General features: G+C 40.2%; 1 protein-coding gene across 19 annotated transcripts in view; it reads left to right on the top strand.

Annotated features, from left to right (window-relative positions):
* PTPRK (protein tyrosine phosphatase receptor type K) overlaps positions 1 to 13,767 on the top strand; it is a 330,222-nt gene that overhangs the window by 280,806 nt on the left and 35,649 nt on the right. For 11 of the 19 annotated variants that reach the window (XM_083607579.1, XM_083607577.1, XM_083607576.1 and 8 more), the window contains exon 14: positions 3,906 to 4,044. In XM_083607579.1, coding sequence (XP_083463705.1) covers positions 3,906 to 4,044 — 139 coding nt within the window. Of the gene's footprint in view, positions 1 to 3,905; positions 4,045 to 5,298; positions 5,341 to 9,364; positions 9,395 to 13,767 lie in introns of all 19 variants that reach the window. The other 8 variants (XM_083607580.1, XM_083607578.1, XM_083607575.1 and 5 more) reach the window with 2 other exon arrangements.

The following is a 13,767-nucleotide window of genomic DNA, read 5'->3' as shown; positions in this document are numbered from 1 at the left end:
CCCAGCTCATTACAGTACCTGTGCAAAAGACACCTGTCAACAGAAGCAATCCAGCAGATTCCAAAGTAGCCACATGACCAAGACCAAAGAGCTGTCCAAGGATGTCAGGGACAAGATTGTAGACCTGCACAAGGCTGGTTTTGGCTACAAGGCTATTGCCAATAGCTTGGTGAGAAGGTGACGACAGTTGGTGCAATAATTTGCAAATGGAAGAAACACAAAATAACTGTCAACCTCCCTTGGTCTGGGGCTCCATGCAAGATCTCATCTCGTGGAGTTGCAATGATCAGGAGAACGGTGATGAAGCAGCCCAGAACTACATGGGGGGAACTTGTCAATGATCTCAGGGCAGCTGGGACCATAGTCACCATGAAAAAACAGTTGGTAACACACTACGCTGCGAAGGACTGAGATCTTGCAGAGCCTGCAAGGTCCCCTTGCTCAAGACAGCACATGTACAGGCCCATCTGCAGTTTGCCAATCACATCTGAATGACTCAGAGGAGAACTGGGTGAATGTGTTGTAGTCAGATGAGACCAAAATTGAGCTCTTTGGCATCAACTCAACTCGCCCCCCGGGTTTGGAGGAGGAATGCTGCCTACAACCCCAAAAACACCATCCCCACCGTCAAACATGGAGGGGGACATATTATGCTTTGGGGGTGTTTTTCTGCTAAGGGGACAGGACACCTTCACTGCATCAAAGGGACGGTGGACGGGACCATGTATCATCAAATCTTGGGTGAGCACCTCCTTCCCTCAGCCAGGGCATTGAAAATGCGTCAAGGATGGGTATTCCAGCATGACAATGACCCAAAATACACAGCTAAGGCAACAAAGGAGTGGCTCAAGAAGAAGCACATTAAGGTCCTGGAGTGGCCTAGCCAGTCTCCAGACCTTAATCCCATTGAAAATCTTTGGAGGGAGCTGAAGGTTCAAGTGGCTACACATCAGCCTCAAAATCTTACTGACTTGGAGAGGATCTGCAAATAGGAGTGGGATAAAATACCTCCTGAGATGTGTGCAAACCTGGTGGCTACCTACAAGAAACGTCTGACTTCTGTAATTGCCAACAAGGGTTTTGCCACCAAGTACTAAGTCATTTTTTGCAAAGGGATCAAATAGTTATTTCACTCATTATAATGCACATCTATCTCTGACTTTTGTCTTCTGGGTTTCTGGGGGTTTTCCTGTCGTTATTCTGTCTCTCACAGCTACAATAAACCTACCATTAAAATTATGGACTGGTCATTTCTTCGTCAGAGGGCAAATGGGCAAATTTAGCAGGGGATCAAATATTTTCCCCCTCACTGTAGATAGATAGATAATAGATAGATAGATGATAGATAGATAGATAGATAGATAGATAGATAGATAGATAGATGATAGAGATGACCACCCTAAACCTGAGGGTCCCTTGGGTTATTTAGTGATATATAAAATAACTGAATTGTGGGCATTGCGGTGGGCAGATGCTTATGGTGCAGTGGACAAATTCATGATGTAATTGCTATGAAGCTTTTCTCCAAATGTGATATATGAAGCTCTTTTCTAAAAAGGATGCCTTGCAGGTGATGAGCAATGTGTTAAATCAAATATGTCAGAATGATTTCTAGAAGAGACTTTAGTATGCTGGGGCACTACTCATCATGCCCTCACTGATTGTGTTAGGTCAGCAAGATCAGGAATCTGCAAACTAGTAGGTTTTAAAAGCCTGTTACTGGCTGGATCGTGAGACACTGAATCTCAGTGGTGTCATGTCACAGAAAATCATTTTAGCATTTAGAATGGTGGGAGAGAATATTACAAAGTATAATATATATTTAAATGCAATAGTATGACATTCTGGGTAACTAACGAATTCACTATTTATTCCTTTGTCAAGTTGTGCACATTCTCCATGCCTTTAACTGAAAGCCAGAGTCTAGACACATTCTCCATTCAGTGCACATAAAACCTAACGTATATAATGCACTCAGAGAATGGTATGAGGGTATCCTGTTCATGCATATGCTACCTGGGAGATCATTGGAGAACACAGCTCAATGAAACATTCCTCATGCTATTAATGTTTAGCATTGTGTTGTAAACTTCTTTGAGGTCCTGAAAAAACAACAACCTAATATATGCACTATTCTATTATAATTTTGTTAAAGGCCAGGCTTTCTTGGTTCTGGACCTAATTGCAAGTGCAGATCTACAAACATAGGATAGGTTTTCTCCTTACATTTGTATATTCACAATGCTGGTTGATGAACTTGTGGAGTTTGCAAATTATTAAAACTAATGATGGCATTTTTTAAAAGTCACCAAATCTATGGTGATGCTGGTCAAACAAGTGTTCTGAATACGGAATCCTCTAGAGACGCTCTGAAAGCTCTACCTGGATTTTACTTTACTCTTCCTTTAACACAATTTCCATTGTGCATACAGTTCCTGCTTAACTGTACCTCAGACAGAGCCATTGTTTACCCTCATCTTAATGCAAATAGTTCTGTTAACTATTCTAAAATACAGGATGTTCTCCGGGGATAATGACAATGTCTATGTTTGGATTTAATGACACAACCAAGGTCACATGAATGTCCTCGGGACAATGTGTTTCTTGCAGGGTAGTTATAAAGTGAAAACGCAGAACTAGCGCAGTGTTTAAAAAATCGCATTATTCCAGGGTGCATTAGAGATTAAATGGAAATTGACATTTGAAGCAGCAAACGGCGGGGGGTGGGGAGGCATTAGCATATGAAGTTACAAGGCCACAACTTTATAAAAGTGAGATAAGCAAAGTGACTGCCTGAACACCTTGTCTGGCTCTGTAGGGTGAAGGTGGGGCACCTGGCCTGCAAACTCTGCTAACTCACTTGCACAGGTCAACCCTGGAAAGGTCTATACATGCTACTGCACCCAGTTGAAGCTGGATAATTTTGTTTCATTAGCTAACCTCAAATTCCACTTTTAAGTGTAGGGGGAAACACACACTGCACCATCCGTAATTTTATTAACTCCCATGGTGTCCTTTCTCCAGCTGCTTCCCCTCCTCACTAAACCAAAAAGCCTCAGCTGTTGTGTCCTTTATTCATAGGGAAGATGCTCTGGACCCCAGTAATTTTGGTTGCCCTTCTCAGAACGTTTTTCAAACTCTACAATATATTTTTTCCAGTGTGGCAAGCAGCACTGTTTATCGTATTTCAAGTTTGCATAAGGGTGTTGTGATACTGGAAGTTTTAACTTTCAGTCCATCATATTGTAATTCCTAGCATGGGATTTGCTTTTTCGTAGCTTCTGCACACACAGGCTGAATTCAGACAACTTTTTATTCCATTCCCCCAATATTTCTTTACCAATTTATTGGCTAGAGCAACCATGGGCTAATGCACACTTTCTAGGCACAGGTCAGAGCAGTTTTCCATTCACGCTGCCACTTTCCTCTGGAAAACCTGCTGTTTACCACCGAAGTGGAACAAATGTCCATTCACAGAAAACCCAGCTGACATTTGTTCTGATTCAGCAGTAAACAGCTGGTTTTCCATGGGGAATGTGGATGAGCCCTTAGTGTTGTGTCCCAGTGTCTTAGGAGATACAAGACAAAACATGCAAGATAGACAAAGGAACATAGCAGAGAGAAGCAAAAGGGAAGGGTAGGGAAAATATGAATATGCATCTCAAAAGTGAACTAGTGAGTCCAATATTAAGAATCCCTTCAATAAAGCTGGAAGCCTATCCATCAGATTTTCAAGTGGAAGATAGCAGGATTCAGTTCCTTTCTTCAAAGCAGCTGATCAGTTAGCTTTTTAAAAGTGATCCTTGTGTGTGGCCAAGGTTAACGTTCTGGGACTCCTTTTGATTGGGGCCATGATCTTCTCTGATCCGAGGAATTCAAATAACTTTTATTTCTTTTTCTCTCAGCAGCAGCAACAGAAGAACCAGAGGTAATTCCTGACCCAGCTAAGCAGACGGATCGTGTTGTGAAAATAGCAGGGATAAGTGCAGGAATTCTGGTCTTCATTCTCCTCCTCCTCCTTGTCATATTAATTGTCAAAAAAAGGTAGGTATCGTTAATTTGCCATTTTCTTTTCATTCGGTGTTGTCAACTAATCTAAAAGATTTTTTTTTCACAGGACATTTCATGAAAACCTTTGTCAGGGACTACATTCTTATTCTGAAACTAAGACATATTGCAGAGTAGGGAACTAATATTTTAGAGTAAAAAGCAAACTTTCTGAAAAGTCCAAGGCTATTAAATGTATACAGTCAATGGCATGTACAAAACATCGATGTAACTGAAATAATTGTTTCTTATTTACCTACTATCCTATTTCATAAGGTTTAAGGCAATATTGGTCTTTGCATTGGCGCTAACGAGTCTGCTGTATCTAGCCAGATTGTCTTAGAAAAGATTGTATGAATTATGTCACCTTCATTACCACCTTTGAAAATAATAGAAGGCAATAGTTAAAATCACATTACATCACCATATTTTTTCCATTGAGTTATAAGTACACAAACCTTCAAGTGCAAAAGTGTATTGGCAGGAGTCTGAACAAAAACACTTTTTTTTCTTAGTAATCTCCAAAGGCATGAGAAAAAAAATCAATAGCGCCATCTTCTGGAATAATAAAGAACTCAGGCAAAAAGGAATGATTGTAAAACTTCGCAGGGAATGGCTTACATGTTTCTTTTTAAATAACATTGAACTTTTAAATGAAATATGATTAACTTTGTTAATCTGGCATAAACTTGCATAATCATCATCAATGGATTGTTAAGGTGCTAATAAGAAATGGCCTCATCCCTCTTTTCCTGCATTTTTTCTTCGTTTCAATCCCTTTTGGATGCACAAACCTCAACATTTCAGAGTAAGACAGTTTGGAGATACGAAACTGCTTTTATTGAGTCAGTTTCCATCTCGCCCCAGCACTGATCGCTCTGAGAGGACACAGGTCTTCAAGGTCTCAGACAGATTTCATTCCCACCCAACCTGCAGTTCCTTAACTAGAGATGCTGGAAAATGAACCTGTGCTTTAGCACTAACTATGGGCTGCTTTGGTTCAAAAATTTTGTGCATTGCGAAGAGTTTTCTCTTTTTCACAATTAAAAAACTCAGCAAGGTACAATTTTTTTGAAAGTACTTAGAACAAGGATAAATTTGTTTCTTGTCATGTTGAAATGAAATAATTTTTCTATCCATTTTTACCAAGTAGGAAAAAAAATAGAATTGTACCTGAAAGTCATATGTGTCTAAATGGTTTCCATTAGATTTTTTTTTAATTTTTTGCCTTTTTACAATTACCCCCTGGAGATATATAACATGGAGAAGAAACGTCTGCATTAGAAACCTTAGGTATGCTTATAGTGTTCTGTGTTAGTTAGATACATATGTGATTTTCCCAACAGTGCTTTCACTTTTTTTTTTCCTGTTGTGTACCTCTGTGCTTAAGAATAAACATAATACTGTAGGGCAATTCATATTAAAGTGGCAAAAAGCCCAACTTTATTAGGCATCCATGCAAACTAAGGTGCTGATTTTTAAAGTCCCAATCTCTGCTGAATCTAAAAATAAGTTATTGTTAGGGTTGCAAAGATATTTCAGTAGGGAATGTCCTTAGAATGTAATTTAGCATACAACTTCCCTTCAGGATTTGATGCTTACCTACTACCTCATCATATTAGGGGCAGGTATCTCATTATCATTTGTATGCATAGTAATATCTGATAGGCTATTCCTACACCCACAGCAATTTCAGCATCTTCATATTGGTCCTCTCTCGCCCTTCCTATGCTTCCCCATACTCTGGAAGTGCACACTGAGCGGGTTGTTATTTATATGACATAAACATTAGGAGAGAGGAAACATGGGGCACATGGACCCAGATTTACATTTTTAAAAACTGTGATCCTATGCACATTTGGACGGCAGTGTGACTTGTTTCCAAGTAGACATGCACAGTATTGCAGTGTAAGTGACCCATGGATTTATGTTATAATCTCAAGTTTCTTTAAACAAAATACATTTCTAGATCTTATAGTTTAAAAAATAGGCCTATATGCATGGGCCCAGTTGCTGGCACATAAGATGGAGGGATGTGTTACACAGGGCATTAAAAGGAACCAGGCTCACAGCTTTCCCTAGTAGGCATGGCATAGGAACTTCCCAAAGACTGGCTTGGGGGTTGATTGCAGAGTTCTTCGGGGCACTTCTGTTTGCCCAGCCTGTTCTACAGGTCTCATGCCAGATTCTCCAGAACTCTGGTTGAATTTCAGTAGCTATCCATTTCAATGCATTTGTTTTGTGTTTCAAGTGGGAAGAAACCTCAAAGCTGTTATGGAATGCCATGTGTTGAAATCACAGTCTGTCAGCAACTGTAATTTCAAATCCCATTTTTTCCAGGGTGGGTGTCCTCATACACACACGTGCAAACACGTATTTCCGCATCTGAGGATAACTGTTGACAACACTATCAAAACTGTAGTTTCATCACCTGCTCAAGTTCACAGAAGTGAATTTAGATCTATTGAACCTGATTTTTATGACATTTTCATACATATGTGCCACAATGCCTAAGTGTTTTCCCAACTTGTTCATGCTGCAACATGAACAAGTTGGGGACACCTTGCAATGTAGGGACTTTCTGATAAACTCTGTTAATTTAGATATAAATGTCATGGCTATAAATCCTCCCGGGACACTGATTTAATTGGGTAGTCTTCCTGTTTGCCTGCAATTGATCCCTGGTCATTGAAGAGAGTGTTTCATACATATCCTGCATCTATGGGTTCACGGAAGTGAATTTAAATATATCTGATATTGAATACACAGCTGTATTCTATAGGTTTTAAACTAAGATCCTTTCATTTGTTGGTAAATTAGCATCATCAATTTAAACCCATTTCAAAAAATAAAATAAAAAGGCCACCCAAACCTGAAACTGGTACATGATGTAAGTGATACCTGGTATTACAGCTGCAGGTGGTACATAACATGCTAACATCCTATCCTATTCCATATTCAACATAGGCAAGAAGTTAACTCAGTCATTGAGACTTTACTTATTGGACATTTTTCAATATGACAACTTAATCGGGTGTCTCCTCTAATACTTAACATCATTCGTTCCCTTTCTTCTTGTTTCCCACAATAGAAGTAGGCAATATTACATGTGAGCTTTGGGCAAGCATCATTGAGGGTATTTCCTTAATCTTTGTTAATGCAGTACATTCCGAAGAGCCTAATGCAACTATATTGAAATATATTATAGCTGGCTTAAAGGGACATTCACATGGCTATTTTTTGGCATGGTGTTTGGACATTAAAATGGTCTAGCACATCTTAAAGTTAGGCTCGTACATTATGCTTGCCAAATGAAATCCCCTTGGCTCTGGATGTTGGGAACTTTCCCATCAACACACACACACACACACACAGAGAGAGAGAGAGAGAGAGAGAGAGCTGCAGAAAGTATATTCAGACTCACAGTAAAGAGGATTCACAGCCTAGTCTACTGTTCGTCTGAGCTTTTTGCCTTGATTGTTGGTAATTTCCCACTAATCTTCCCCCTTCCCAACTCAAGGGGTAAACTGAGTTGCAAAGGAGATAGAATAAGCGCAGAAAAAGCAAGTTCCAAATTTCTCTGCATGTTTGAGAGCAAAATTCTCAGCAGGCAGAGCTAGGCTGATCTCATGTGCTAAACATAATAGGTATCTTGACTCAGAGGCTTATAACCAGCCCAGACCCATGCCCCACCGAAAGCAGAGGGGGAAACCCGTGGTATTCCAGATGTTGCTCAATAACTCCCATTATACTTGACCACTGACCATGCTGGCTGGGGCTGATGGCCACAGGGTTCTTCACATCTGACAAAAGCCTATGCTATAAGTGTGGTATACCATTTGTCTGAATTTTGTGGAAACCTAACTGCCCACTGTGAATAAGCCTTTATGACTTATTCAATCAAGATTTGTAAGCTTTTCTAGAATAGTAATATTGAGCCCAGTCCATTTGAGTTACCAACATATGCACCCTTTCTCATCTTGTGGTAGTTTCAGCCCATCAGTCCCCTTAATTATGTGAAACTATTGTCATTCCCATTGACAAAACTGGAATTCCCTGAAGCCCTTTATGTTAACAAGGTTTCTAAAGTAATCTATCCTCCTGCCTTCTTTTTTTACTAAATGATTTTTTCCTAGTATACACCACCACACTGCAAACACAATAGCATTAGACTGAATATGCTTTAAGTTTTAATCTTAAGCGCTTGTATACTACTAGGTGCTATAAATATAACCATTCTGTACATACATATTAGTGATTCCATCATGTGGTATCCCTTTTGATACTTGGACGTTATTAACACTTTTAGGAAGATCAGAAAACATACCTGCTAATTTCACATTGGTTTAATTACTCTTACGCATTGAAACAGATTTCCAAATTTGATTTATTGGGGGGAAATCTGAGTGGTAAGCAGTTTTGTATGATTTCATGAATCAGAAGTGTCTTATGCTTTGCCTGATCATTTTGTACAAACTGATTTGAAGCTGAAGTAGATGAAACTCTATTAGCTGTTATAGAGTTTTACAAAGTAATCAAACTGCATAAGAAAAGGGATACTGCATCTCTTAAATAGCAACTAACTTTTTTTTAACCATTGTTGAAATATTTCCAAATGTACCTCATTTCTTTCCATTTGTGTACTTATTTTTTTAAGCTAAGCATGTGTGTATCAACATTTTCATTTTTAAGATTTAGAAGCAGCAGCAGCAGAAGCTGTGTGTGTGTGTGTGTGTGTGTGTGTGTGTTTGTGTTCCTTAGTATACATGCACATCTACTGCAAAAATGACAGCATAGACCTATTATCTATATAGGATGTTCCCCCCAAAAAACCGCTTACACCTGTATACTTGTAAGCAGCCATCTTAGTTGTTTGTTAACACAGCTCTGCCAGTTTGTAACTGAAAGTTAGACAAAAAGGAAAGGGAACAATTGAGAGCACATGACCTGTACACACCTGTTCTGTATGTCATGACATTTAGGTAGTTATCAGTCATCACATTTATGCTGAACTGCATGAAAATACATAACCCATTTAATTTCCTTTTTCCCCCCACAATAAATGAAGTGTCAGCATGTCATTTTTCTCCAGCAATCTCTTTCTAATACCGAAATCATTTTTATATGCTAACGTATTTTTTTTAATTGCATGGCACCGTAAGGCTAATCAGTGCATGAGCAAGTTTGTAATGCTAACCAATAAAACATGATTTTTTTTAAAAAAACGCACATTTCTCTGCTTTATTGAATGTGACCGAGTCACGCTTTTCATTCACCATTGCTTCTCTTTTTCCACTGTCTGTGATTTGCTTGCCAGGAGGAGCTACTATTCTTACTCCTACTACCTGTAAGTAGAAATGGGTGACTTACTTCTTTACGTGTTTGAAGATGCAGTATCCCTTTTCAAAAAAAAAAAAGGGACAAAAAGTATTAATACTTTGCTACATTTTTCCATATAATTTTGATTTTCTTTTTTTTAGGAGCTAAACATTTTCTAAGGCTTTTCGCTTTTATTTTTAAAGGGATATTGTATTCTAAATGAATGTAGAAAGATTATTTCTATATATCTATTTGTTTCTTTCGGTTTCACTACAATTTAATTTTCATTCTAAAATCAAGTTTGGGCTTCTTTCTAGGTTCATGTAATGTGATAGGTAGTTTTCTTCATCAAGTAGTGAACTGGACTCAGCTCTAATCTGAGGCAGAGTGAAGTCTTCCCACTTCAGGGGAAGAAATGACAGGGAATGTACACTGTTTCTCACAGCACCCACCACCCCGAAAGAAAGAAAAAAGTAGCTAGGCTAAACTTTAGGATGGTGCTAGAGTGTGAGTCTGCTTTAAACTCCACTTCTGACACCATGTGTTGTGTCTGTAAATGACCTCAAACACAAAGGGCTCTTGAGAAACCCGCCCAACCAGATCCATTTGTGCAGATCCCTTACACACGAAGGTGGCGTTCATGTGTTGGTGTTCTTTTACAAAATAAAAATGTGTAAAATGTGCAATGGTTGAAGGAAGCTGATGCAGTAATGGGGGTGGAACTAAAAGGGTTCCCCAGTGTACGTGATGCTGACCTACATGTGAGCAATGCATACACTTGTCAGGAGCCCCACATGAAGTAAAAGTGATGCACGTTGTCCACCATCACCCAGCCAGATGAGGGCACAATGGCGGATGGGTGGGACAGCAGCTGGCCTCTTGTCAAGTAACAAAAAGACATGAGCCCTTCAAGGCTTCTGTTCATTTTGACTCTTCCACCAAAACCACCTAATTATCATTGAGAAAGTTGAAGAAGGCTTCTGGGTTCCTTCTCCTACCCTGTTCTTCTCCTCACAGTGGGGGAGATGTGATCCAGCAGCTGTTTGAAAGTGATATTTCCTCTGAGCTTGCAATGTTACGCTTTCTTTGAAGCGTTTAAGTGGTTGATCTCTCTTACTCTCGGGGAACAGACCTGTCAACAAGATCTATGCCTATCTTGTATGTTGGACATGGGATGCGTTAAATGGTAGCAACAGTCAGAATGGTTTGTAGAAGCATAGACAAAGTTTGAAGCAGCCTAATGCAGGGTTGAAAAAAGCTACTAATTCAAAACAAGCTGCCATATAATATATGTACAGGCCTGCACTTGAACAGAGCTGCCCTTCAGTAAATCTGAATCTGAATGTATTACATGGAGAAGGTTTTGAAATATCAATTTAAAAAAACCAAAAAACCCACTTGATTTTAAACAAAAGCTACCTAAGCTGCTGTAGCCTGACTTTGTTATCCTTGAGTTTACTATGACAAATTGCAATTCCCTTGTTAAATAACAGGACAACCAGAAGTAATTATGCTATGCAATTTTCACAAAATAATAGAGTATCTCTACTCCCTCCCTTCTTACTTAGCCAACTGCATAGGCTGATGGAGGTGAACGCTGTGGTGGTTAACAATGTCTATCTACTCTCGGCAGCCCCCAATACAAATTGCTGATTGTTTCCAAAACAAGAGATTGCATGGCCTGAGCTAGCGTACCAAAGCTATAAGGAGCTGATGGCTGCTAGCAATAATAATAATAATAATAATAATAATAATAATAATAATAATAATAATTTTTATTTATACCCCGCCCTCCCCAGCCAAGGCCGGGCTCAGAGTGGCTTACAAGCAATAATAAAAACAAGTTGAATGATTACAACTTAAAAACAAAATTAAAATACAACATTAAAATATTGAAACATTAAAATATTAAATGTAGCCTCATCGCAGGAGGAGAAGGAAAAGAAAAAGGAAAGAGAGGGGGGGTCAAATTGGCTCCAAGCCAAAGGCCAGGCGGAACAACTCTGTCTTGCAGGCCCTGCGGAAAGAAATCAGATCCTGCAGGGCCCTGGTCTCATGAGGCAGAGCGTTCCACCAGGCCGGAGCCAGAGTTGAAAAGGCCCTGGCTCTGGTTGAAGCTAATCTAACTTCCAATACAGATGTGTCCACAAATTAAATATTTTTACAAATCATTTGCTCTGATTTGGAGCAATGATCACAAGCACATAACACTGCTGGGGATTTTGATACCAGTTAAGACTACGGATAGCCCAAACACAAGTTGTGGGACTGGCATAGGAAAGAGAGTTACTAAGAGAAAAGAGTGGTAGTGCTTTTAATGCATGCACCCAACAAAAATCATTTAATGGTGTATTTCATCCGCTCTACTTCCCAGTGGGGAGGAGTTGCAGTGGACCGCGTGGCCACCCACTCCCCACTGGAGGCGGGGGACCTTGTCCCCCGTTGCCTGGGGGATCCCGGCCACGTCAGAGCCCGGCCAGCCAACCCGCTGTCTGGGGGGGGCGTGGCCGGGGCCATTTAAACGTAGGAGCGAGCCAGAGGACTTCCTCTTTGCTCGCTTCCTCAGTTTTGCCCAGTAACATAAACCTAATATTCATGTCCTTGTGTGAGTTATTTCCAACGAGGGGGTGGCTGCGGGGTCTCGACAAGCAACTGTTGCACTACCTGTTTGCTTGCTGCTGACACTCTTCGGAGCTCAGTGCATAGAAGTACTTAAGATGTCCTCTAAGTTTGGTATCTATAGATCACAGCACCACAGCCTTTTCATGGAAATTAACTTTTTCACGGTTACCTACTTAGCTACTTGCAAGGCTTTAAGTACTGTTGACTTTTTAGCTTGTCTTAACCAGAAACCTAGCTGCAGTCTTCACTATCTGAAAGACTATCCTGAAGGGTTTTTATGAAGTCTTATAAGAAGTGGTGCTTCAAAAATGGGTTTTGTGAAATGAAGAGATGGGACTGGTTATTCCCCCCCCCCTTTCCTTCCTTCCTTCCTAAATGTGGCATTAAGGCTGGAAGACTGAGAGCTTTAGTATATAGGTGAGAAAAAGCCACCTGAACTATAAAAGCCTTGGATAGTATGATGGGATTAAAGATCAGCAATAACTCTCCTATATTTTTAGTTCTTGCTATCCCATTTTTACACATGTAAAAGTTCTTGACAGCTACAATTCTAAATATAGTCACTGGTAATTTTGAGGGGGAAGTGTATGCTGAGAACTCTGTGAACAGAGATTCGTGGAGGACCTGCAAATCCATGTATGAAACACAATCACAAAACTGAATTTATGCCACGTCTGCTGTAAATATATAATGAGATGATAGCTGAATATTGACAATTGCTTCACAAGCAGCTGAAGGAACACCCACCACCACCATCTCATGTCTTTGTTCCCCCACTCTGGAACGAAGACACAATACTTTAAAAAGATTTAACTATGGGTGACTATTTATTAAACTTGTAGAGGTTTGCCCTGAGCATTTAATTTTTCACCACTCTTAACTATACTCGAATAGTGCAGGCTTCCAATTGTTAAAGGTAAAAACTAGGAAGGCACTCTGCCCAATTTGAGATAGGCAGTGAGGAGCTCCAAGTTAACTAAATGATGCGTGCTTTTGTTTGTTTGTTGTTCTTAAACAATATGCCAAGGAAACACCTGCCATTTACTTCCCACCCCTGCTGAACAGTCTTGGATAGTGTCATAACTCAAGGGCGACCCTCTTGCCAAAGCGCTTTAAACCAGGGAGCAGTAGCAGGATGTTGTTAGCAGCCCCTCACCATGAAAATGCACCAGGGTGCTCCTCCATTTACCACAAGAGGAAGCTTACTTGTGCATGGCACCCCTCATGCCACTTGCCAAGTAGAAAGTTTTGCAGGCCTTGTTCAACTCCCTCAAAAACAAATCACAATGCTGCCTTTAAAGACAAGCTTGCCGCCCCACCAGATTGGTCCAGCCAGCATCACACAGCTGGCTCAACCCCTTACCATGCTTCTTCATGGCATAGAAGTGAGGCAAACAGACCCCCATCCTGCTGCTGCAGGTTGGTAGTGCAGCTGTCTTGTTTACTGAGTGGATGTAGTGTAAATTTAGCCAAGGAACAGCTGTGTTGGGTTGACCCAGAGCAGTTCTCGACTTGCATATTTATTTAACAATTTTTGCTTTCTTGTTTATATATTCATCCAACTACTTTTTCCCCCAGAAGACTCAGAGCAGTTTCCCAACCAGGTACACAGCCAATTAGCGTCAATAATCTTACCACATAGGGCATTCCAGAACAATTCACTGGGTGGAAAAGTACCTCCAAATTATTTCCCAGTCAAGTTACGTCTTTATTACAAATTATCACTATTTATAAGGCGCTGGCCTTGGAAAATGCAGCCACAGCAACTGACACCCAACT

This window comes from Podarcis filfolensis (genome assembly GCF_964270895.1).
Source record: "Podarcis filfolensis genome assembly, chromosome: 3".
Taxonomy (NCBI): Eukaryota; Metazoa; Chordata; class Lepidosauria; order Squamata; family Lacertidae; genus Podarcis; species Podarcis filfolensis.
This window is presented reverse-complemented; position numbering and strand designations above follow the sequence as displayed.